The sequence below is a fragment of the Neopelma chrysocephalum genome, unplaced genomic scaffold (genome assembly GCF_003984885.1).
Source record: "Neopelma chrysocephalum unplaced genomic scaffold, ASM398488v2 Primary Assembly neopelma1_104, whole genome shotgun sequence".
Lineage (NCBI taxonomy): Eukaryota > Metazoa > Chordata > Aves > Passeriformes > Pipridae > Neopelma > Neopelma chrysocephalum.
In genome coordinates, this window is record NW_020897768.1 from 1504147 (window position 1) to 1530716 (window position 26570).

Genomic DNA, 26570 nt, shown 5'->3' on the forward strand with positions numbered 1-26570 from the left:
TGACAAAAAAGGACTGTGGAGAAGACTGAACTCTGGGGACATTCTTCTTAGCACCTTGGAGATGCCCCACGAGAGATGCGCAGGATTCACAGAGATACTCCTCTGAGGAAGGAGGGGCATGCAAAGGATAACGAGGCATCCTTTGGCGGTAAAGAGCAGGAAATCACCCAGGGAGAGTCAGTGTCATCTCCACAGCTGTTACAGGCATAAACCACAGAGCCCTCTCTATGTACACTAAAATGCTGTAATTAATAGTTTCCGAGAGAACAAATGGAGTACTTGCCTGTATTTATGAATGATGGCATTAAATAATCTTCCATCACGCCAGCAGGTAGTGAAATTTTCACAACGTATTCCAGCATAACCCTCCGTTGTTTGCTGCGACCACAGGAGCAGTCTCTCTTTAGCAGACATGTCTTCTGACTCTCCAGTAACATGGATATCAGATATCTAAAATAAAGTTAATATAAACATTACAGTTACATCTAACCCATAATAATATTTAAAATATTGCAGGAAATCACTCTGAATTGCTGAAGAATTTATTGTCTGTTATCTTCATATATGAATATGATGATTATTGATGTACTATATTAGCACTTTCATGTTTTATGCTCACATACTCTTAGTGTCTTCAATATGAAATACAAAATTCATAGCTTCACAATTTTCTTCAGTTAGCCAGTTCTCAGTCTCCTAATTCCTGGGGACAATATAATACTATTGCATAATGCAAAATACTATGTCTATTTTATGAAGATAATATAATCTATTTTATGTATAATACTTATTATACATAAATGCTACATAATTATTTATAAAATGTAATGTGTTTTATATGTATATAGTCCCACCTATACAATACCCATATTTATATTATTCATACATTTCATTTAGCTACAAACTTCCTCTCTTAAAAAAGGTTAATTTATAGTATATGCTGTTCTAAAATTCCATAACAAAACAGTCATTTAGAGTGAAAGCTGATAATAAAAGCTTTAGGACAAAATTTTCTGGGAAGCATTTTACAAATTACTGAAAGACCGACAGATTATCAATAAAAATTTTGTCTGATAAAGAAAGCTTGTTTTCATATTATTTAAGTATTATCAACATTTCTTACTCTGAACATGACCACTAGGTAAGCTTACTGTTGAAATTTTGGATGGCTAAAACATTAATTTAGCTCATATACAAGGATCAACAGGCTGTACTATTTAAGGGTTATCAACTTCATGTCAGGGAAAACAAGCAAATATTGGGAATTTTACATTAAATACTAATTTATAGTACATTAAATTATAGTACATTAAATTTTCCCCTACTGAAGTTCAGTCAGTTTGCTTAGAAAACTACCACTGTATAAATATGTTGTCCTTCTTCTAAGTGACCATCTTTTACCACTTATCCAAAGTGGTAAAGAAGAGATAATATAGAGTGTTATCATGAAGAACGCTAGGAACCCAGGTACGATAGGGCACTGTATAAGGACCAAAGTACTGTAGCTTAGCCATTACAAAAAGCAGGCAGAGGTGCTTAAGCAGAGGCAAGAAGGCTTGAGACAATACCATGGTTTGCGTGTGGACACCAAGGACCTCTGTCAGTCCATCTGGAAGAGGCTGCCCCACCACGAGCATACACCCAGCAGGGAGAGACAGGTCTGCTCTGGCTCTGGAGCCAGCCTGAGGCCAGGGCTCAGGGGAGGTTTGCCCACAGACAACTCTGGGTGCTCAAGTTAGCTGCAGAAGAGCCTTAGCTTGAGCTGTGCCAATTCCAGCAATCCTGTTCTAGTGTAAACAGTTATGTTCATGAGGTCAGATGGAACGGTCATAACAATGTCTTCTGGCCTCAAAGTCTCTGCACACAAAGATATCTTCTGTTTGGGCTCTGACAGGGGGAATTCCAACAGGCTAGGTTGGAAATTACAGGGTTTTCTCACATTAGAGCCACACAGAACACAATGCCAAGAAGAAAGAGATGTAGCTTGCCTACTGATGTTGCTATGTCACTGGCTAAGACGAGGTGGTGGGAAGCAGTAGGAAGGAGTTGACTAAAGAAAGAGCTTTGGAGATCTCAGGGCAATGGAGCTTCCATAGTGCTCACTACAATTTCTGGTTTACCACCTCTCACACTTTTAGGGATGATGAGCATTTACAGCTAAACAGTAAATTGCAAGCAAATTTAATGTAGGAAAAAATTAATTTACATTATTTTCTATTCAAGTATCCACAAATCACAAGTTGTGAATGCAGTTCTTCAGATATGTAGGTAAGGGAAAAATACAGGCACCAATGCTAGAAAGCAAAACAGTTTTAACTGTTCAACTAGCGCATAAATAGCCTCAGAAGATTTGAGAGCATTTTTTGCATCCTATTGTCTCCAGTTTCAACACTGTAGGTTTTTAAGAAAGAAGAAAGGAAAAAATCACCTTTTCTTGTTCACAACACAGAAGAGAACACATGCAGTTGTGATTGTTTGTAAGTTTCTAGATATCAAAATCCTGCAAAGAGTACTACATGAAATTGCAAAATACACAGATGGGATGAGTTGTGTATGTGAAGGCAACAGACAATCCAATGTGGCAAAAGACCACCTTAAAATCACTCTGAAAATTTTCTTGTAAAAATGCAGGGAACTTACCTGTAGTGTAAGACCTTTTTTCTGTGGGTTAGTTTTATTGTTTGGTATTTCAAAGCAAGAAAGCAAACCAAGTGTTTTTTCAGTAGCTTTAGTTTCTATTCATCACAGAACAACCAGACCACAATATAAACCAAGTCAACCATTTACCGCTTATCCGGACAACGCTTCTGAAAGAGATGATGTCATCTGGAAGTGCCAGATGTCTAGCAAAAAAAAAATAATAATCCCCAAACCCTATATTTTTTCCCTGTCATTTTCAGAAAGTCTTCTGTGTATAATCCTTAATCATCAGATTTTTTTAATATACTGTAGCATGAGCAAGCTAACAACATAATTTGCTAATGGCCATTCCTTACTGCTAAGTTAAAATGCTCAGTCTCCTTCACGGTTAATTGACCAGGGATGGCTATGTACATTTCAGACTGCTCAGAGTGCTAGCACAGCATGTTTGAGTGCACATTAGATTCCTCTGGAAACAAGTAATTTCAAACATCAAGGCAACTTCTGAAGGTCGTACTTGTATCTGTTGTTACATACACAAACACAAGGAGAACATTTCTTACTCTGAATATGACCACTAGGCAAGCTCACTGTTGAAATTTTGGATGGCTAAAACTTTAATTTAGCTCCTTAAATGAAGATCAACACATTTTTGATCCAAAATCTTCCAAGCACCATTCACCACCCTGGTTAGCCATTTGAAGAAAAAGGAATAAACTAGACTGGGTTTAAAAACTGAAATTGCTCTTCACTCATGGAGGTAGCCCATTTCACTACAGGTTAAGGAACACTAACATCAGCCTGAGACCTGAAACAGCCTGAGCACTTATGTTCTCTAAATAAAGTATTTCAGATTCCAAGGCTAACATTTCAGACTTTCAAAACAGGGAATTAATATTTTTTAAAAGTATAAAAATACACTGAGGGAAATGGTGAGTCAAAGGGCTATATTTTATTACACTTACTCTACAGAGTAAGTGTAGAGTAAGAGCTTATAAGCTCTACTTTGCAAGATGCTCTAATAACTTGAGACTACTTAACAAGTAAAATTCTACCACCACAAAATAAGGTGTCAGAGAGAGAGAGAGAGGGGGAGAGAGTGCGCACATCTTTCCTTTGATAGCCCCATAAGGATAGTATAGATACTCATTCACAACTGCGCATTACCATCAATATTTCTAAGATCATTTTCCATAGCAGAAAAACAGAAGGACTATTAAATTATGAATACTAGAACAGAAAATAAGTTAATGGGCAATCAAATCTTCTACTAGTCAAATTTTGTCCTTCCAAACAAAGTTTGCGTGAACCTTTCATATCTCGCAAGCCTATCATTTACTCGCTGTAAACTGTTACTAGCAGACATTTGTTCATTAAGCATGGAACAAATTACTGAGTTTGCATGAGTTTTAACAATTGTTTGCTAGAGATCCAGTTCTCCAAATTATCTCAAAGCTTGTGAATTAAAAGTTATGCAAGAGAAAGCGATAGAGGTAATTCTCTGTACATCCCTTCTATTTCAGGATCAAAGTCTTAATTGGCACTAAATACTCTCTTGCTTGTCATTGGGAGAACTCATTCACTTCTGCTACAGCACATGCTTTTTCTCAGCCTGTCAGTTCTCTTTTCATCACACAGTATGCAAAATCCATACATCAAAAAGCCTCAAGCTCTTTCCTTCCATTGATTTCAGTGATACGGTTTTGAGCCCAAAGAGCAAGGTGGAGAAGACTTTCCAAAAGAAATCAGCAGTGGTGCTGGATTTCTCTGATTAATTTTTACAGTGCAAACAGAAGAAGACCAAGACTCATATAGATAGTAAGATGTCTTTCCTCTGATTTCATCTTATCCCAAATGTTTTGAAACAAGTCTAAACTTGACTTAATGTACTTCACTGCACAAAAATATATACAAAAACATGTATGATGTATACATGTACTCAGATGTCAGCTAGCCTAAACCAGAAAAATCTGAAGAACACAGAGAAATACAGAGTCCGGCTTTGAGCAAAACTCTTCAAAAAATACCGGATGAGTTGAAGCAGATAGGAAGAGAAAAATAAGAATGACAAAGATCTAAAAATATGTGACCTGTTAGGAACACTGAAAAATTATGTTTATTTAGTCTAAAGTAGGGAAAACCAAGGGGAGATGTGATACAGTCTTCAAATATGAAAAATGCTGTTGCAGAAAAGAAAATAAATCAACTCTTCTAGGAATAGGGAAAAACTAATGAAAATAAGCATGGAAGCTTCTGCTAAAACCACTTTTCAATAGAAAAGACAGATAAACAATAGAAAAATCACTTGGAGAATATGTGAAACCACCAATAAGGCAGACACAGAAGAACTAAGTGTCAGTCAAGAATGGTTTTCATTAAGTTATCTTGCCTTTGGGTACAGAGGTCACCTAGATGAGCTGTCCAGAGTCTTTCCAGCCCTAGTTTTTTAGTTCCATCAATGATTACAGATCTCCTTCATTCACGAGCATTTAAAGTGGATTGCACCTGTTTCTTTTGAGTATTACAAGGAAGTAAACAATATTGTGCCAATAAAGCAAAACTCCTGACTTTTGCACCTTTGCCTTGCAAATCACATTCCAGAAGACCAATTGGCATTTCTCTCTCATTTGACTGTTCTACATGGATAAATAAGACATGATCATATGATGGTGGACATAGTTGGAAGGTATCTTGTTATCTTACAACTATTTGCAATGACAACTGCAACAATAAACAGAGGGCTACTTAGCCAGAAGTATTCCATTGAATATGCTGATCACAAATAATCTACGTTTTTTAACTTAAAAGCGAGTATATTGTCTTTAACATGACTCTAATACATGTCCTTGGTTTTTTTTCTTCTTGCAGATTATTATTAGTCTTGTAGATGAGGTAAGAAAAACACTGCATCAAACCCTATGTAGATGCATGGCAACAAAACAGCTGAGGAACTTGCTGTCAAGACAACAGTTGAATACTGGAAGTAGATGAATGATTCTGTTTACATATTAGACTTTTTTTCTAAAAAAAATTTACATCCATAAATCAGAACTGAAACTTCCACAAATTATCTTGGAAAAACAATTATACTGATAGATAGGATGATACACTAAGTCATTGGTTTCAACAGAAGCTGACAACCACCAAACACTGGTGGTAACACCAGCTGGTAGCTATCTTTTGCTGATACTGAATGAAAGCCATGGCTTGTTTCAACACGAGATAGCAAATATCACAGTGGCAGTATCCTCTGTAGAGAAGTTGAAACTACAGCCTTGATTTTCTCTACCTGCACTCTACCTGCATTGTGCTAAAACATCACTGAGAAGGGGAGCTGTGGTAGCAAGCCTGTTTCAGTCTTCATTCACAACTTCTTGACCTTAACTGCCATCTGCTCTACTATAGGCCTGAGTTAGAACAGTACCAGAGCACATCTTCCTTGAGGAATTCACCATCATGTACAAGGGCTGTAAAAATTAGGCCTCAGCAGAGAGTAAGAAACTTTTCTCAAAGCTATTAGTGAGCAGTCAGAAGTAATGCTTCAGAACAGCCCTCTAAGCTGTTTTGCAAACAGGAAAACAGAGATCATGCAGTAGCACATATTTGAACACAAAATCATATTTTTTTTTACATTAATAAGAAACCATGCCACAGAAAGAAACTCAAAGAATATGTTTCAGTAGAGGAGACTATGCTGTTTCAGAGAGTAAAACATCATATCTCTGTGATAGTGCAAATTATCCGGCTGTACCAATGAGTTTCCTGTGGCCTCTGTTTGAAAAGCCAACATGCTTTCCATTATCTCAGGCACTGTGTAAGCTAAGACTAAATTACAGGCATAGCTAAGTTGACAAGGTGAGGGAAGGCTACTGATCTCTGTAATTATGGCAAAGAAAATAGTAAAAATTGAGATTGGTAACTGCAAACTTTGTGTATCAGCTCAGGCTGGTTGATAACAGGAACTTTGTGGATTTGCATAAATAACAGCTTTACTCAGTATATAAAAAACAGAAATATAAGACATTAAAATGTTTGGTTAGTTCTCAAAAGCAATTAGAAGGAAAGTGATCATGACTTTGTAAAGTAATTAAAGTCTGTAATCTAGTTTTTCCTGTATTTGTTTACAGGTCAAACCTCAGTGCTCTTAAAATTACTTACACTGAGAATCTTGAGTTGAGAAAGGAACTGAACTGAAAACCAGACATTTCAGCAACTGAGGCATTTAGCCTTATGTGTCAGTAGTTTTCATATTCATATCATTATGCAGTGTTTTCTCAACATCAGTGTTGATGTAGGTGCTCAACAGAAATCTTTTTTCCCTCTCCTTCCTCTGTGGCAACAAGAATTATACACTTGGTTGGAGTAATAACTGCAGCAGTATTAGAAACTGTATTACTCTTATTACTCAGGAACACACAGCCATGTTTGGCTGAACAGACAAGGCCTCATACTCTCTTACTCAGCATTTGCTTTTTGTTCAAATCAAAGAACATTCCTAAGCCCCTCCTGAATTCCAGCTAAGATTAGGAGGGCAAAGATCTCCATGTGTATTAGGAGGCTATTTGTACTAGTGTGTACTGTGTGTTGTAATTGGGTGTGTTATCTATGTTTAAAAACTCGGATGAAGTATTGTTGATTTCTGTTACAAAAGGAAATGATAGAAGCAACAGAAGTTTAGTTAGATCTTTGCCAGAAATAATACCTTTGGCGTATGCCCCTTCCCTTTGTTCACTCAAGTCAAAGCTCAGGTGTCTCTTTTGAGAAAGGGGATTCAGTTTTGGACCACATCCTCCTATCGGCATTTGACCAACACATACAGATTTCAGTTGCCCTGATATATGGATGGAATTGGTAAGTATGGATACCAAAAATTTGCTTTCCTTCAGGTATTCTGCAACTAAGATCATGTTTTGGTTTCTTTTATTGTAAAAATAAAATAATCCTACCCTCAGAGGAATATGGAATTTCAATAATTAATATTAATAGGTCATCTAGACAGTTTGGGAGGAAAGATCTTTTAAAAGAAGTGTACAGAATTATTAACATGATTGATATTCACTTGTTCTATTTGAGGCTGTCTATGTAGTTCTATCATTCTTCCGTTCCTACTGGTCAGAACTGAAAAGAATTAGAAATATGCCTTTCCTTGATACAAGACCACCAAGAAATGGTAAGAAACTTTACTGCAGATACTGAATAAGAACACTCTAAAATGCACTCCACCTTCTAGCAACATTTTAACATGAAAATCTCTTTCCTAAATTAGGAAACAGATAAAACTATAGACAGAAAAACAGCACAAGGATATATCAATGCTCCTAAAGTACAGTTATTAATTAGCCTTTGAAAAAGGTCAAGTGATACGTTCTGTCCTACAACTACCTGTAGTATCACAGCATGGGTAAAAAGGTTTATACACAGCAAAGTGAAGATATTTTTGTAATAGAAAAAATATTGTTCAAAATCTTATTCTGAGCTAACTTTCAAAGATAATGTACTGTGCCAAAATATTTACCTTGCTCCTGTTTGGCGGAGTGCTAAATAATGCCTTTTCTTTTGGCAATTGGGAAAGCACAGCCTCAGGATAAAATCTCTTTTGTTCAAGTAATGTATCACTTTTGCTTTTGGAAAGAAAGTGACGCAACTTTTCAGATTTACTGCTTTCTGAAACATCTTGCAGTGATCCTGCAAGAAGTTATGTTTAACTCAGCTTCTTCATGTTGTCTGCCTAAAGTGTGGATAGCAGAATCCAAGGTAGTTGCTTTTCCATAACAAAGACCACTAAACTTCTTCAGGAATACTAATTCTCTCCTGTTGCCATCCTCTGAGTATTTCCTTTTCCCTGTACAGTGTTTCTCTGAATTCCTCGTCTTGTTTCTTTAACCATGACTCTGTTTTATCATATTTGGTGAGCCTCTGATTATCACCACGAAAGCTCTCCCCACAAAGAGAATCACTCTTTGCTTCACCCAGTAAAACTTTTGCTTTAACAACATCAACTGAAAGGTCTGTACTCACAGGCAGAGTATTACCAGCCACTGTCACTGTCCCGGGGAAGGAATCAGCCAATCCTGCACCCTTCGGGTGAATCTCACTGTTTGCTGAAATCTCCACTTCATACTGTCGTTTTTCTTCATTTTCTTTAACGTACACTGAACTTGATCCCTCCTCGGTTGATTTCTTTCTCCTTTTTCTTCTGAAATATTTTCTTCCAGGAGAATGTTTATCTGGACTTAAGGGAGCTTTGGCAGGATCTAAACACTGTTCTTCCTTTTCAGCCCTCACACATCCACAGACATTCCCCATTTGGCTTTCTGTAACTCACAGCCGCACAGTCTCATTCATTCCAGTAGATATATATATATATATAGATATATAGATATATATATACACACACACTTAAATCCTCCTCAGAAAGTTAAGAACTGCTGTTGACACTGTAATTTCTTCCAGACTTCACATCCATCCGCCTCAGTACGTAGCCATTTTGCTTATGAGAAATGCACACGCAATAAACTCTGTGGCACGGTGCCCAGGCAGGGCCTGTGTCTGATTAGACACTGTGGCTTATTTCTGGCCACCAATCCTCTTAAATAAACATCACTGCTTCAGCATTGGGCTGTAATGCTGATTGCTTTTCACAGAGATGACATAGCATTTATGAGCAACAGAAATTTCTCACATGCCTTTAACTTCCCGTTTCACTTAGCAACTTAAGCAAGATGAAGTAGAAAAATATGTAGCAACCTTTGAAACTATTAGCTACACTCCAAATCCAAAAGCAAGCAGCACAGTAAATAGCAGGGATTTAGGTAGCAGATTTGTTTTGCACTTCATATGTTTTTATCGCATATCCAATGATTCACAAATGGGAAGATTAAACCGAAGGATCAGAAATTGCTCTGACAGCTTGCTGGAGGTCAAATTTTTATTTGTATGTGGAGTTTTCACAGCAGCTGATGTGATTTTTCACTGATTTGTCAGCTATAAATAACCTGCTGCTTCACTGCTATCATACAAGCACAACAGCTTGCTCAGGGCAGTGATGCTGCGTACCAGGGCTGAAACTTCGAAACAGAGTTAAACCTTCTGGTAGATAAAGGTGAAACAAATTATAAAAGCTCATTTGTCTAGAAAACTGACCTTAAGATTACTGTTTATAAAAATGGAGCTTTATCCTTCTCCCATGCTCCTGTAAGGCATTTCTATGTAGCTCTGAATGTAACAGCCAAGAAGCACCTATGCCTAAAACTAGGTAGAAATACACGCTTTTAAAATGCAAGCAAGTCTAATCTCCAGCATACTTTGTTTGGAAAAAATGAAGCTTCCACTTCATTTTTGTTATGGATATGTAAAATCTACTAAAACCAGCACACATGAACAAGGGCAGATGTGTATGATTTTTCATGCTGAGAAAGAACTGCCAAGTGACTTGCCAGGCATTATCAGGTGTTACCATTGAGTTTCCCAGGCTTATTTGGAAAGGAATTGCAATAACGAAACCCAGAGACTTTATCCCCAGGGGCCAGTTCCACTGAAGTTTTACTAACACATTTTACTAACAGGATCTAGAATGAATAATACAGCAAAGAACCAGGATGTGTCTCCAAAGAATTTCCAGAATACAGTTGCTCACTGTTGCCTACTCGCAGGGCACTGAGGTAAAATTTGACAGTAATGCTTAGAAAATTTTGTACTGTAACACTACAGAATACAGTGACAGATGGGCAGTTATGTACAAGCACAATGCTAACATGTTTCTTTTCAAAGTAGACATTTATGATATGACTCTTTCATTACCTCAATTTGTATTTGTAGCATGCTCAATATACAGATGCACTTATAATATTTGGTCCCTTTACTGAAAATGAAAAGGCTGTATTCTAGATAGCTTAGAAAAATTATTTTGGAAAAGTGACTTTCAGCTAAGGCCAGAGGACTCATTGATTTGAAGCACACTTCCACATGAGCCTGAGTCGGGTTCTGATGTGGCCACTCTTAATTAACAGAAAAATACATTAAAAAAAAAACTTTGTGAACTACATCACTGTGTTTGTACAAACAAATGGCTTTTATACATAAATATATACTTCTGTTTCTTCTCTTTCATCAGTAAAGATTATTCAGGACTTTGCAGTGCAACAGGCCAAGGCTAATTTCATTTCAATATAGTTTCTGGTTTAACAACAAGATGTCTAATAACAATAAGATACGGTTAAAGAGATCATAGCATAATAATATTAAAATATATTAAAAAAATACTATCTTGGTAAAGCAAAAATCATGCAAAATGTTAAAGACAAGTGTCCAGCATTTGAGTGACCGACTGCAAGTCCTCATGCTGTCTTATTGAAAATGTATCTAAACAACCTACCACAAGTACATGGCCTGTGTTCGCCCTCCACAAACTTCACAGGGGTTAAGAACTTGCTTAAAAATACTTCAAAATTTAAATTTTCAAAGCAAGTATATATTTAAATCAATACACATGAGCACCGAGGCTTCTATATTAGACTATTTAACTGAGCTTTAATGGAGTGTGATGTGATATGTATTTCCTTTAAATTGTTTACATCTGCTTAACAGTCAGCATTATACCACCTTCCTTCAAAGAGAAAATGTTCCTAAAGCACTCTCTGTTACGTCCAAAGTCCTGTAGATTCAGCGGCACGCTGACTGTTGTAAAAAATTTCAAATCAAACCTAATTCAAGATAGGTCAGAAGAAACACATATTTTTATTTTACAGCTGACTATCGCATTTTGTAAAGCAATCAGTAATTTAGAAAGTCCCTGATCTTGCATATCCTCTTTCATTAACACCTTAAATTTTGAACACTTTTCATTGAGAGAAGGTAATTCAATTTTTAAAAAGATTGGGTGATTCTGAAGTAGAATTTAAAAAAAAAAATGAGACAGCAAAAATAAAAGAATCAGTTCTGAAACACTAGTTATAGGACCAGTGCTCCCAACAATCCTGCCTTACCTTTATAGTCACTTTACATGGGTAGAGCCCTTCCCAAATCTTCGTTCGCGAAGCCTAGCCATGATGATGACCTTTTTAAGTAACTTAAACCAAAGTGCTCTTGAACAGATCAGGGACAACAGAACTGATAAATTACATTTTTATCAGTTGTGAGTTTTTTTATATAAAAACCCTAAGCAAAATAAATTTCCATGTTAAGGGAAGATGATGATAAATGAAAGTGTGAGTAACTAAAGACAAAATGACCACTTTCAGCTAACGGAAATTCTATAAAGCAATATATCCAAAGGAAAGAGACAGAGGTAACAGGATTACACTGCACACTCAGAAGAGAGAAATTGAAATTTCTTCTAAAACCTGTCTGCTAGAGCATAGACACATGATATTCTAAAGCATCAAAAGACACTACCACTGAAGCCTATGAGAACCATCACAACATAGCAAAGACCACACCAAAGGCTTTGTCTTAGACACCTGACTAGAACTGAATAGAAGCTCAGCACTAGTTTAAGCCAAAGATCCAGATGATCAAAGCTGTTACAAATACAAATACGGATTGTTCTGTTTCTTTCTTTTTTTTCCTTTTTTTTTTTTTAAACAAAATCCCCAAAGATACAAACTTATACCCACCAATGCTGCAAAGTTTTATGGGGAGATTAGCGAAAAACTTTTTCTGGCACAAAACCCCCTAAGAAGTATAACATGAATAAAGGATTAGACCAACACTTGTCTGCAATTTGACCTTAGAGACTGCTTAATCACAAGCAAGAGGTTAAGATTAAGACATGGCAAACAAAAGATTAACACTGAGACATGAAATAGCTCACGCTGATTTGTATGGGTTTGCATTTAACCATAGATATTTGTAATTTGTCAAGCACATCTGTGACTGGGAGATGCATTATGTTCTTAACATAGGACAGGTGCATTACCCATTATAGTGGCAATGTTGTTGAATATCTGTATTTGTTAGTCTGCAAAATGATGAGACCATTCATCCTTTGTACACTGCTAATTTATACTTTATCATTGGTCTCAAATAGTTAGCAATTATTGTAAAGGAGAAGTTATTCCACTTTGTCAATCAAATCATGCCAGGTATCTTTTACCAAAAGCTTCCTAGGAACACATTTCAGGTAGCCTTGTATCTAAGATCCCTTTACCCTCCTTTTTTGTGTGTTTATGCAACATAGCAAAAGCAATGGAGCATTTAGCATAAATGGGGCATATCATTTCATGGTACTAAAGCAGCATACCAGATAACCAGCAAGCATTTTGTTGCACAGCCCTAAGGTCACATGCCGAATGACAGAGCAATAAACATAAGCCAAAGAGAAAGTGAAAATTAAAGTACACAAGACAGAGAACAAGGAAAAAAAAAAGGCTTGCCAGCATAAACAATTATAATTGGAGCTGTTTGAGCTGTACTGGCAACCACTACTCAAACTCTGAAAGAGCTCTTCAGCTTTCAGCCGAACCATCAACAGGAGAGGTTTTATATCCAGTGAGATGGCTTACAAAAAGAGGAATTTGCTCCTTGGCAGTTTTATGGCATTAAGGACTCTTAACGCTTCTCACCCTTGCCGTGCTTCAGATGAGCCTCAGAAATTCCAAGAACTTGTTGTCTTACTTGAGGGTTAGCATGTTTGGGTATTTTTAATAAATTGTTGAAGAATTCCAAAAGAGACAACTAGGAGTTCAGTTGAGAAATAAAATACCATGAGAGTATACTCTACCAAATGCTGAATGGTGGGGAATGCTTCCGCAATGGCTAATGACAGGTAATTGCAGCTCCCAGGTGGAATGCGCTTTATCCTACAACGACTTATAGACTGGACAACTGGCCACATAGTTCCACCTTTAAATCTTTGAGAAGATCAAATCTAGAACTGTTCTAGTTATTTTAAAGCAAAGGCAGAGTAAACTTCAATCCTTGGTCTGCAGGGCACACAGCTCGGGCAGGGCAAGATTTAGTCAGCTGCCACCGGCCATCTGTGGCGAGCAGAAATGGTTGCCAGGAGAACAGTGAGTGAAGGCCAGACCCAGATCTCTCAACTATACATGGCCATCTCAGGAAAGAAAGCAGCATGTCCACTGAATGGTGACGCCTAACATAGGATTTAACAGCAGAGCTGCTGAAGCAGAGGAAGGTGTACAGGTCCCAGAACATCAGTTTATTCCTCCGTCATCTGCATATCATTTACTGGAATAGGCCACCACAGCTGAGCTGTCTCCTCCTCTGGCCACCCTGCATGAAGGCCACAACCTTCATGACCAACGCAAGAGTGCTGCAAAACTACTACCTGCATCGCAGGCTCTGAAAATCTATCTGCAGAAAGGGGTATCAGGAACTTGAGAAAGGGCTGGGAAGTTGTTCTTTATCTCAGCCAAGTCATCTGTAAGCAAATCTACCCTTCTCACCTTGTTGCTCAACACTGGTAAAAGTTTAACTGCTGATGTTGGACCAAATGAATAGACTGTTTGGGGGCAGACTGATCAAGAATAAATTTTTCTCAAAGGTTTATGGAAAGTCAGCAGCAAAAAAAAAAAAAGGATTATCTGGCTGGCAAGAGAAGTGTGAAGAGGTTACATGTGCCCCAAGGAGGCCTGAAAGAGAGAGTGGGGAAAAACATGTTTCACAGCAGTTTCCGAGCTGGCAAATGATGATGAAACTGAAATAGAAGAAGTCTATTGAGTCATGACTTCAAAGCTTCCGAATTTTTTTAAGGCCTTACTTCACAAAGGACTAATTGTAGGTGGCTAGAAGTTTAAAGTTTCACATTGGTTTGGCATGCTTTTTTCAACCAAGTGAAAATTATTCTAAATATTTAACATTTGTTAAACTAAACAATGCTTGCAGTGGTTTGAAAAGAAATTATCATCAATTTTTACCAAAATTAAATCTTACTAAAATTGTGTTACATACTGAGGACAAATGCTGCTTCCATTTATAGTTAGTCATCTCCAATGTCATCAGTGAAAATATACTGGGTGTTGAAGGAGTCCATTAGAGTATTAATTAGGATACTTATACTTACAGCTTATGATTATACAAAATACTGTAATCTGATTTAGCATGTTCTACAGGTGCCAGGAAAAAAACTTACAACACTTACTACATTATGAAACTGAATTTAAACTAACCCACATATTATTACAAGCATATTAAATGCATACTTTGAAAGCTTGCCTAAATCCTAGCAACATACATGTCTTGGGGTTTTTCAATATCCACAGGACAAATTATTTTATAACATACTCAACTCAATAAACCACCATCTTTTCCGTATCTTTTATGTAATTACTTGGGACACAGAAGAATGTACAATTTCTGGATTTGTGTAACTGCAGAAGTCAGTGGTGTAACTCAGAACAACATTTGTATTTACCTAATTATGGGTACCAAGTCACAAAGCTATAACTATCTTTAGACATAATTCAGATGCAAGAGAAACATAATCCTCAAATGTGTATTATCTTTTATTTTTGTTCATCATGTCTTTCCCCTAAATCATTCCTAAATTCATTCCAATAATCAGAGGGATTTTCTTTTTTGAGGAAATATTATCCTCCAGATAAGGACAATGACTCAGAGAATCAATAAGCCACAAACAACAGCCAAAAAAACCCTCTGGCATCTTGACTACTTCCCAGATTGCAGTGTTATTAGAATACACATAAATGATGTGCAACAGAGCCAGTAACATCACACAGCAAACAGTTTCTTACACTCACTGAGAAATTAATTACCTTTGCAAATGTTAAAAAAAATTTAAGGGGTAATTCAGGTTAAGACACCCCAGCACAGGTGTCTACATATTCATGTTTACATGCTAGCTAGGTTTTGAAGACACCATTTTATCCACTAGGGGCAGGATTTAGTTTCCTCAACATGGGCTTCTGAAACTCTTTGAGATATCCTCCTATATCCCAATTGGCTCCCAGCTACAGGTCTGGAAGAGCATGGCTCTCTCACAGGTCTGGTGTCTCATCAGAGAACCCCTCATGCATATCCTGGATAGTCTAGCACACCTCAGATATCACTCAAATGCCACCTGTCTCTAGGAAACTAAATCAAAAGCCCTGGGGATCTTGGTAGTACAATCAGCTGATTGAACAGCATTGTTCCACACCTGAATCAGAGACATAAGGAGAAAGTCAATTAACCATCTAGAACATTTGTAACACTTAAAACTACCTAAGATTTCTACATGGGGATAGCATATACAGCACAAGACCTACGGAAACCTGCTTCCCACTGCATATGGTACTGGATATGACGTGTCACATCAGAACACACTAAGCACCTGTGCTGGACAACTGAATAGCTCCGTAAGTGCTCTAGGCATCTACTTCAAGTGATGTGAAGTGCTCCACCAACCCTCCAGGCATCAAATCCACTGCTAAACATGTTTACCACAATTTAAGAAGCAGTTTATCCTCCCTGCTTTGCCTCTTCCCAGATGAGAGTGGGTTTCCCATAAGACCTATGTCATGTTTCTCATACTTGCATGGCTGTCTCACAAATCTCCAATGACACAAACGTTTATGTTTAGTCAAACAGAAGGAACCTCTAGTAGCTAGTTAGTTGACTCACTCTCTAGGCTATACTAAATAGACTAAATAGTATAGACTAAATCTCAGATTATTCAAGGTTCAGATTATCAGATTATAGGGACAATTTAGACACTTAATTCATAAGAACATAGCTCCCCATAAGCACTTGGACTTATGTGTCTTAATGTCAAACTGAATCTGATCACAACTTTCCCGATAACTAGAGGATTAATCCATGCACACTACATTAACAATACACAGTTATTATCATGAAGCTTTTATCTCTTTGTGAAGACTCTGCTGTTAGACTTTTCTGTTCAGATTTTTCCCTCATTTGAAATCTAAGTGAAGATAAAAAAAATACATGAGGTGTTAAGTATGCACATTCTTCTGAACTTCACATTCTGAACCTGAATTGACCATGTACAGGTGTCAATGACTGACACCAGATCACCATACTCTTCAAAAGAAGTGGTACAGCAGTAAGTGTCACGCAGGCACAGACTAGTGCAGAGGGTGCCCCTTACCTCACTTTACAAATCCCTTCTGCATTCAGTGTAGGCACTGCAGCCATTAACAGCAAAAAGACAGAAAATATTTTTTGTTAAAATTCTGTTCTTCAGTTATTTCATATTTACTAATGAAGCTTAATATTTAGTCAAGAACCACTACTCATTCTTGAAATTATTTTTTCACAATTTTTTAAAGATATTATTTTGTTTAAAAACTGATCACCAAGAGGGAAAACCCCTTCCTGGTGTACATCAAACACAATCATCCCACTGCACTCAGAATTGGTGCGGCCTCACCTTGTGAACTGTGTGCAAGTCTGGGCCCCACAGTTTACAAAGGATTCTAATGTCTTTGAATGAGTCCAGAGGAGAACAACAGAACTGGTGAAAGGGCTGGAAGGTATGTCCTAAAAGGAATGGCTGAGGACTTTGGGTTTGCCTAGTTTGGAGAAAGGGAGGCTGAGGAGTGACCTCGTTGCTTTATAGCTTCCTGAGGAGTGGAGAGGGACGTGCTGAGCCCTTCTACCTGTTATCTAGTGACAGGAGGCGTGGCAATGATTCAAAACTGTGCCAGGGGAGGTTTAGACTGGGCATCAGGAAGCATTTCTTTACTGAGAGGGTGGTCAGACACTGGAACAGGTTTCCTAGAGAGGTGGTTGGTGCCCCAAGCCTGTCAGTATTTAAGAGGCATTTGGAGAGCACCCTTAGCAACATGCTTTAATTTTTAATCGGCCCTAAATTGGTCAGGTATTGTATGTCCCTTCCAACTGAAATAGTCTATTCTGATAGATCTGTAAGATCTGAATTGTACTTGCAGACATTTAATTGGCAATTATTGTGGTCAAGATATAGTGAAGTAAGTGTGTTTCAGCTACAATCTAAATGCTTCAACATATTTCATATGGAGCTGGATACCTTACAGGAGAAAATCCTTGTTACACCAGCTCACCTAAACTAGTTCTTTTATATAAATGTTTTTCCTTTTCATTAATTTTTACAACTGTAACTAAGTAGTAGCTCTAACTTTCACTACTTTTTATAAGCACCCAAAATTGTGCCAGATGTCCTGCGCTTCAGTTAGTGAGAGAAACACAATTTCAATTCTGCAAAAACCTATTAATCAGGTTCAGAAAGATAAAATATACATTAAGTAAAGCTTAAATTCCACTAATAGCTTCTATTAGGAAGTTGCTAATAATCTGTATTTCTTAAAATACAGCAACATTCAATCACTGCCTAATTCTGTAGGTCATACTTAAATATATTTAAACCCAGTCTTTTTTTTCTCCATATAACTATGTGGAAGCAAAGACTGACACAATTAGGGGAGCTCTCAGTCTTTGCTACTGGTGAGTGGCTAGTGGTTTCTCCTCTACCCCATATGCTGGGCTGGGCTAAGCTGTACACCCTGTTTAAACCAGGGCCCCACTGTCCCTATTCACGTTTCTGCTCCTCATTAGGATCTGCAGAAAGGCACATTAGATCCTAACAGCCTTTCTGGGTTTTTCTTTTTAAGAAATTCTTTTTCAGTCATAAATCCAGTGTGGAACATTCTTAAGCGAACCATGCTTTTTCTGTGTGATTGTGTAAATTTCTGATCTTTTAAAATCCAACAGTGCAGGGAGTTTATCGCTAACAATGCTGCAGTCACTAAATGGGAATTATCTGTCATCTGAATTACATCATCGACAGCCATGGCCATTATGAAAGCCTCATTTTGAGGAGCAATTTAACACCACACACTGTAAGGCTGCATTATACTGTACACAATCCCACCAGTGTACAACAACCAGAGTGCCACCTAGTGTGACCTGCACTACCATCACTGGGGCTAGAAACAAATGCTGATGTGTTACCAACTGCTCTAAGAGGCTGAAAGCACTGCTTGCTAAAATACTCATATCAACAGAGAAATTCAGATCCTGAATGGAAAAAAAATTATTTAAAACTTTTTAATATATTTTAATACACATCAAAAGAAGTCTATGGAATAAAACAAGACCCGTTTGTCCAAAAGCTGGAAGGAATACAGCAACTATTGTCTTTAATGATGTTCAAAACTGAAGCTATTTTTCTCTCACTCCACAAAGGCAATTAGCAGACAAACATCTTGAGGTTCAGTTTACATTATAAAATAAGATACATCATCAAAACCTTCAAATATATATTAAAGCAGAGACATAATCTATGAAGTCTTGTCTAAGTGGATGCATTCATCATAACTGTATGCAAGAATATGACCAAAAACATACTGTCAAGCAAAACTAGGCTTACCTGAAAGTGCAAAATTATGGTCCATATCAACCCCAAAGTTAATTTGGGATTCCCATCTGTTATATCATCATTTCTGATGTTAACCAGTTTCACCTGCCATCATAGAAAGAAAATACAGACAAAATTGAAATAAATATGCCACAAATACATACTGTGTTACACAGGTATGATTGTAAAGGATGCACTACTCACTTCCTGAGCCTACTCTGTTGGGGTTTTTTTAATTCTCAAAAGCATAAAGGAATTGCATTCTGGCTCTAAGCAGCCCGCTAGGAATTGCCCTCTCCCACTCACATCAAGCTGAGATGATCCTCAGCTGTCACTAGGCCAGCAGATCTTCTCCCCACGCCAAATACCCTTTTCCTTCGTTCTTGTCAAAAGGAGAAGGTATGACAAAGCAGGGAAAGATAACAAGAACATAATGATCTGTAGCTGGTATAGTAGTCCCAGCGCAGTGCTAAGCCCTGGGAAGTTACTACTGTCTTCCTTCCACCCCACACTTTCCTGGGCCAGAGGAAGAATTCAGCAGCAGGAGAACTGGCCTACTAAAACACAATGCTCTGGATTAATAAAACTAAGAATTTAGTATCACATTTAAATAACCAAGGGCTTAATGACAACAATTATTATCACTTCTGATGCTGTACTCAATCACAGTGCTATAAACAAGAAATGGTTAACAGGATGAAAACAAAAGCTGCTATTATTGCCACTCCCATAACCTCATACTTAGAGTGAGTTCAATAATTCCATTTTCTTTGTCATATTTTAATAATTAATTTAATTTCTCTATTTGTATTATGTATCCATATAGCCTAGCAGTTAAAGATGACTCAGCTAAAAGGCATTTTATGCCGACATTAGTAAAGTTACATGCGCATGCTTTTGAACATATACCCTGTTATCAATTGAATGAGCAAAGGCATGTCCTCCTCTTGATTTGCAACAAAATCTTAACTATTTGGCAAACCACTCTATCTGCAAGAAAGACAGTGTATTCCACAGTCTGTTCTGGTCTATTTCTCAAGTCAGGTTTCAAAATTATCAATATGTAGGATTTCTCTGCCCTACAATCACAGTAAAGCATTGGTTTTGGAGGTTATACAGCCAACCTGAGCAAGTTACCTCCTAAATATGGTTTAGAAACACCTACCAGAGGGCTGAAACTAATCAACTGCAAGTCCCACTGACAATTTACCAAGAAGGCCAAAGCCCTACAAGCATTTTGTACTCTAGAATACAGTCATCTTCACAAAACCATAAGGATAAAGAAAACACAAAAATCCTCAGATCACAACCAACAGCTGTGTAATGGAGTCTTGTGGTTCCTATCAACACACACATTCATAAACATGGGGGTGATCTGATCCTATATCTCCTGCATTTTAATATACATGGTCTGCCGTGCATAAATAAGGCATGGTGCAGCACAATTGCTGAGGTCTTGCTGCATAAAAATACCAGTGTGACCATCATTTCAAGTAGCCACTCATTTACTTTGTAGTGTTATTTGTTCAGTGGCTCACTTAGGTTAATAGGAAAAGTTTGCTTTGAACTCAGCAAAGGGAGATTGAGTTCTTAGTACACACATACTCAGCGACCCAAAAGACAAGTTTGCAATTTCACTCAAAATACAAAAGGACATTTGGTTTTATAACCAAACTAAGTATCTATCTATGGTTTGCTAACCATAGATAAATTCAAACATTTGAAGTAGCAAATAATTATTTTTTTATATCAACCAATCAAAAAGCAGATTTTCAGTGTCAATTCATTGGAATGGGATGGGATGGATAGGGAGGAACAGTTTTTCCTTCCATATTTTGGATATTTTTTAAATTGCTGTTTTGTGAAGGGAGAAAGCAAGAATGCTGTAAGCATTTAAAAGAATTTAAAAGCAGTAGCAGAAAACCACTTAGCAGTGTGGATTTCAAGTGTCTGGCTTAAAGGAGATACAGGTGAAATGAAGACTGAATCTTCCACAGCCCAGCTAACTCTGCTGCCTTTCTATAGGACCAGTTTTGCTTTCATTGGGATCAAGGTTTGAGATTTTCCCAAAACAAATAAAATCAAAATAAGGAATTCCCATACAACATTCTAATTTCCTTGAATCTGCATTTTGCACTATAAATTAGACTTTGAACAAAACTGCATACCAGCTAGTGTCTGGGCAGCATGAAAGACAGTTAAATTTACTATAAGCAACTTCTTAGGATCTCACACATAATTTTCTCCTCTTTAATACCATATATCACACAGAGTGTGTTGTTATTGCTCAGAGAAGGGTGGTGCAAAGTTACCTTTGCCACATCTCGCTTATCCATCTCAAGTATGACATAAAGCCAAGCCTACACAAGCAGCTGTTACACAACATGCATAAAAGTCAAAGTAGGACATATTTTCTATTTATTAGCTGTAGGTGACAAAATTTTTATGATTTTTTTTTAAATTTTCATCATACCTGGCGTTTTTTCAAATAGTCCAGTGCAATTTGGACGTTCTGGAGTCTGTGAAAACGCATCCGACCTTTTTCTCGGGGCTAAAATTGGAAAACAATAGTTGTGAGATTTTCTCATCAGACAAAAGAACAGTCTGATTTAAAAGATATCATGTAGAACATTTGAAGCACTGCAGTTTTAATGAAATCAATACCTTTGGTGGAAAAGTGTGCTTTGAATATTTTTTTTTTAACTGTAGTTGAAGTTTTTTAGCGGAGTAGATAGCAAGAGAGATCAGTGGTTCCCAACTGCAACTTTGATCGATGTAGACTGATAACCATTCCCTGTAAAGTACTATTAAGGCCAAGAGGGCTACTACCTACAGAAACTAAAGTGCAATTTATTATTATAAAATATTCACAATGTACTAAGCAAAGTAAAACATAAGTAATGTCATGGACCTTTACATTGCTCTGATAAACTCTGTGATGGAAAAGCTTACCTCTGTATGCAACTTCATGGCTTAATGGTATGACTGCATAATCACTATGATATCTATACATATTTATTTAAAGCATCTAATAAAGATAGTATCTTCCTCCAAACAGAATAATACAACATATTTAAACTTAGAGTCTAAGTTTAAACTCTTGACTTGAGTAGAATATTTTAAAGCATGATAAAAACTAACAAATCACTCTTCCCAAAGCAAAGTCAAAACCATCAAGAAAAAAACTGTAAAATAAGCACAAGCGATGTGTTAATGGAAAAAATGGCAAAACTGCATGCAGTTAGTGTGAAATTACCAAGAAGAAGAACCACACAGAAAACTCATACTTAGCTGTCACAGATCAGCATGGGAAAGCAGTTAAACTTATATCATCACCATCATATCCAAATCCTTCTATTCTTCCTTATTTCAGATTTTTCACAAACGTTCACAGCAATAAACTGAAGCAGACTATAATTGCTAGAGAACAGCCATGAATATGAGTATTTCCTCAGATAATCACTGTGAAACACACAGATAAGCCCAATCCTTCAACTGCCTTTTTTTCCCCCCTGTGGAGTATGAGATGCTTGCCAAAATAAAAGCAGGAAAATGGAGCTGAATAAGGAGCAAAAACTGAAACACAGAATTTTAATTTCCATTATATAATCTTCTATTTAGCCCCTTGTTTTTCACACCAATAGCTCAGGATCAAGCATTGCAGTCCTTGTTATCAAGAAGCTTCTACAGAGGGAACAAAGGACTGCAGACCTGGAACTTGGTTTTCCACAACAAAGAAGGTATAATAAATCCCCATCTATATAGTTAGGTATAGCATCTCAGAGGGGAAATATGTGTTTTTTAAAAAAGTGCAGCCTTTTGAGTTATGTTACGCTCCAGAAAAAAGCACACAAATTCCACTGAAATCACAACTGCAACACAACGCATGGGAGCCAGGGAGGCACTCAGGCCCTATGATAGCAAGTTGCTTTAGCAAATGCCAATGATGCAAGGTCTAAAAAGGCATGAAACAGCTCACTTGGACTAACAAGCACTTGGTGTTTTACACTTTTTAAGTAGATATTTCCCTTCTGGATGGACAAAATACAGTGAAACAATAATTTGGTATTTATTTCAAGAAAGATAAACTCTGCAAACTATCTGTAGCCACTACCCAAAGCTGTCGCTTAACTTCTAATTTATCTGCTTTGATAAAAATAACCATTACATGTGTTAAATTCTAACAAATAGATCTGTGCATCTGAATTTTCTTATTTCAAGATATTATCCAACATGATGTCACGTACACCACGGGCACAGTAGACTGGTGCTTCTAATTAAGACAAATCGATATTTTGCTATTGACTTCACTAAGAAGAGCCTTCAAGTCTTTGTTTAAATTACTTGTATATGGACAATACTATTTGCAAGTTAAAAAAAAAGTCTTAGTTTAACAGAATTATGGTAATTCCCTATCTATTATTAAAAAAGCTTATAACATCTTGATAGCATTGTCCAGTACACATTTGCACCACGGTTTTTTACAGTTTAATCAAAGAAAACAAGTAAAAAGTCTTGGACGTTTTCATTTCAGCTGTTCACAAAAAGGCTAAATCAAAATTTGTCTTTACCATACCTCCATCATGAACACACATATCCTGTTTTACCAACACAGTTTCTTTTGTCCTTTCTACAGCCCACTACTGCAGCACACCAAACTAAGAACTTGCATTAGCAGACACCACACTTCAAACACTACATTAGTACAGTTATGGGGGTCGGCACCTACCCCCTTATCCTCATCCTCCACATCCTCATGCTGTTCATTTGCGCATGCTTCTGTTGAACTCACCAACCGTAAGGTCTTCAAAAAATCTCGCTCTCTTGGCTAATGAATATAACAGACGGGAGACAGGACAGCAAAAACACAAGACAGACCACAAATGAAAAGAAGAGCATGAAAAGAAGAACATAATGAAGAGAACAAATACAAAGCAAGGGAAGTAATGCTCACAAAGAAAGGAAATGACACCTGAGGAGTGTGTTAGACAATTTCAGGGACATTTTATCCTTGTTATTTGTCAGTTACTCCCTTTAATGCAAAAAGATATTAAGCATCCAATACTTGTTAAAACAAAAATTGAAAAGAAAAAGAAAGAACAGAAAAATAGTGCATTACCCTATTAAGAAAGGAAGTCTCTCTGACCACAAGAAATGAAGAGAACAGATTGCATTCCCCCACAGAATTCACAGTAGCATATTTTACCAAGAGAAATACAACTTGTGTCTTTGGTATCTGGTCACAGACTACAGAAAATATCAAAGAAACCTTCAGCAGTCAACACACAAGGAGTTAACAAACAGAAAATGCATAAACAACAATATGGAATCATTGCATGCTGATCTAAAAGCTTACCAAGGTGTCTCCAGAAAGGACTTCTAAAAGTGAGATCAAGTTATGTCCATCTCTTAGGTCTTCATATAGGTCATTCACATGCTTTCGAACCTGCATAAAAAATGCAAAAATTAAATACAAGATCCCCACTTATACCTGAGAATTCACACTCATATTAGCATACATCTTTTAATATACAGATAAACCTCAGATATACCTCAACATTGCCTTCTAAATTTATTCACTTTCATGGCAAATTTACAAATCCAAATCAATTTTTATAGGCAAAATTTACTGCTACATCTGAACTCACACAGTTCTATCACACTTTATATGATTTTAATGAAAAGAAAAAGAAAAATAATATGAAGTTACAGGTAATGAATGCATGTAGCAGTGAAAAAATCAGTATCTGACAATTTAAATTACATCAGATACCCACCTCCTAAATAATGACAACTAAGACGACAATAGCTAGATCCAATGAATTGTAAAAAATACACACGACATAGATCTTATCATCAGCATGCACGTTCACTGCAGTCAGGACAAAAGTAACATACTTTCTGGCCTTAAACTTATTACTAATCAAAGCATACCATCCACCAATTAATAACATGTATTGTCACATCAGGTTTCCCAGTACTTAGTTTTCCCGACTCACACAGCCACCTTATTTACCATACCAAAGAAACATGACATTAGGTTGATCTAGTGAAGCTAAAGACATGCACAGCCCTTCCCACCTGCCATGCCAGTGGCAGAGGTTAATGCTTCCTACACTCAGCACCACCCTACCGTGAGCAGACACCAATCCAAATGATCCCCTCCTGTGGTGTCCCCTAATAAATGGTTGAGCAGGGCTGATAACCAGCAGACTCTGCAAGGCCAACCATGAGTGAGGGAGCAGGTACGATGACAAGAGACAGCCAGAAGCCCTAACTTTTCTGACAGGCACAACAAAGCTGGGAGATGTCTGTTCACAGGCCAACTTCTTGTTTCTTTGCATTAGCTTAAATGAAATATTTTTAACAATTTCATCCAGCAGCTCTTCGAACGTGACAAAAAGGACCTAATTTTTCAGAAGCAGAGATTTCTGACATTGCCAGACAGGGCAGAGATTGAGGGCTTTCCAGCTATAATTTAATGTGAGCTCCCAGGTGTTCCCATTGAACCACCAGGCTCGAAGCTTACTAAGCTTTGAGAGAATAAAATGCAACATCAGAAATTTTCTTCATTATCACCTATACCACAGATGAGCTGTACTTCCAATATGAGATCTATGGGACACTGACTGCCAACATATTTATGTGTATGATGAGGGCAACAAGAATCGACCCAGATCTTTGACTTTATATGAGAACTCTGTTTACCTGACTTTCAGGGGAATTTCTGTTGAATAAATAACTGTCACCATACCTAAGCTTAGTTTCATAAAGGCTTTTGTGTTCTCAAGTTTTCTTACTCCAATTTTTAAACATGAAATTACCTAAAATCTGTTTCATAAAGACCATGATCTTAATTGAGAGTAGTATCACAGCATATTTATGCTTGTGCTGAAGACTAGCCAGAACAAGTCATTTAGAAGACTGTTCCATAAGGAATTACAACTGATGTTTTCCAAAACACTTATACAGACTCTGCATACACAGTCAAGTTACAACACAATATTCTTATATATACCTAGTTTTACAAACTCACGTACATACAGTATCATTTTAATTTTAGTTATGAATTTTTTAAAAAATTCTGCAAACAATTAGTGTAAAAAAAATTTCAAGAGAAAATTTCTCCAGTAATACTGAAGTACTGTTAAGCTGAACAAAGAAACAAAACAGGTGTTCTGCTATTACATCTCTGGTGAAAGGAAAGAAAAGGGAAGCCATGTAAATCACCAAAGTCCCTGATACAAACAAGTTGATTATGACAAATGCTCAAAAGAGGAAAAGCACAAGGGTCTTTAATTTTTAACCCAAAACAATTGTGACTTTTTAATTTTACATTCAAAGAACTATGTCAAACTGAGTGCTAGACTCTTCCTGACAAAAGTAGGCAAGTTTTTTTTAAGATAAACCCTGTGAGAGGGTTGCCTGCTTAGTCCCTCAGGACATATCACTCTCCACTTCCCTTTGGAGAGCAGAATCCCAAGTCAGAGCAGATTCACAGTACAGGCTGGTGGCCAGAGGGATGGAAGGACATCAGGTTAAGGACAGAGGAATGGGGTATATATCTGAAAGACACTGAAAGAACTGTCTGTGCAACACCAAGTCAATGCCTACA

The 26570-nt window shown here is 37.1% G+C and overlaps 1 protein-coding gene across 12 annotated transcripts in view; it reads right to left on the bottom strand.

The window, feature by feature from the left end:
- The window catches only part of DST (dystonin), a 305079-nt gene that overhangs the window by 168329 nt on the left and 110180 nt on the right, over positions 1–26570 (bottom strand). For 6 of the 12 annotated variants that reach the window (XM_027695999.1, XM_027695998.1, XM_027695995.1 and 3 more), the window contains 4 exons: positions 24312–24401; positions 21429–21506; positions 18968–19060; positions 284–450 (listed from right to left, as the gene is read on the bottom strand). In XM_027695999.1, coding sequence (XP_027551800.1) covers positions 284–450; positions 18968–19060; positions 21429–21506; positions 24312–24401 — 428 coding nt within the window. Of the gene's footprint in view, positions 1–283; positions 451–8658; positions 9004–9033; positions 9154–18967; positions 19061–21428; positions 21507–23684; positions 23784–24311; positions 24402–26570 lie in introns of those variants that run through there. The other 6 variants (XM_027695988.1, XM_027695993.1, XM_027695994.1 and 3 more) reach the window with 2 other exon arrangements.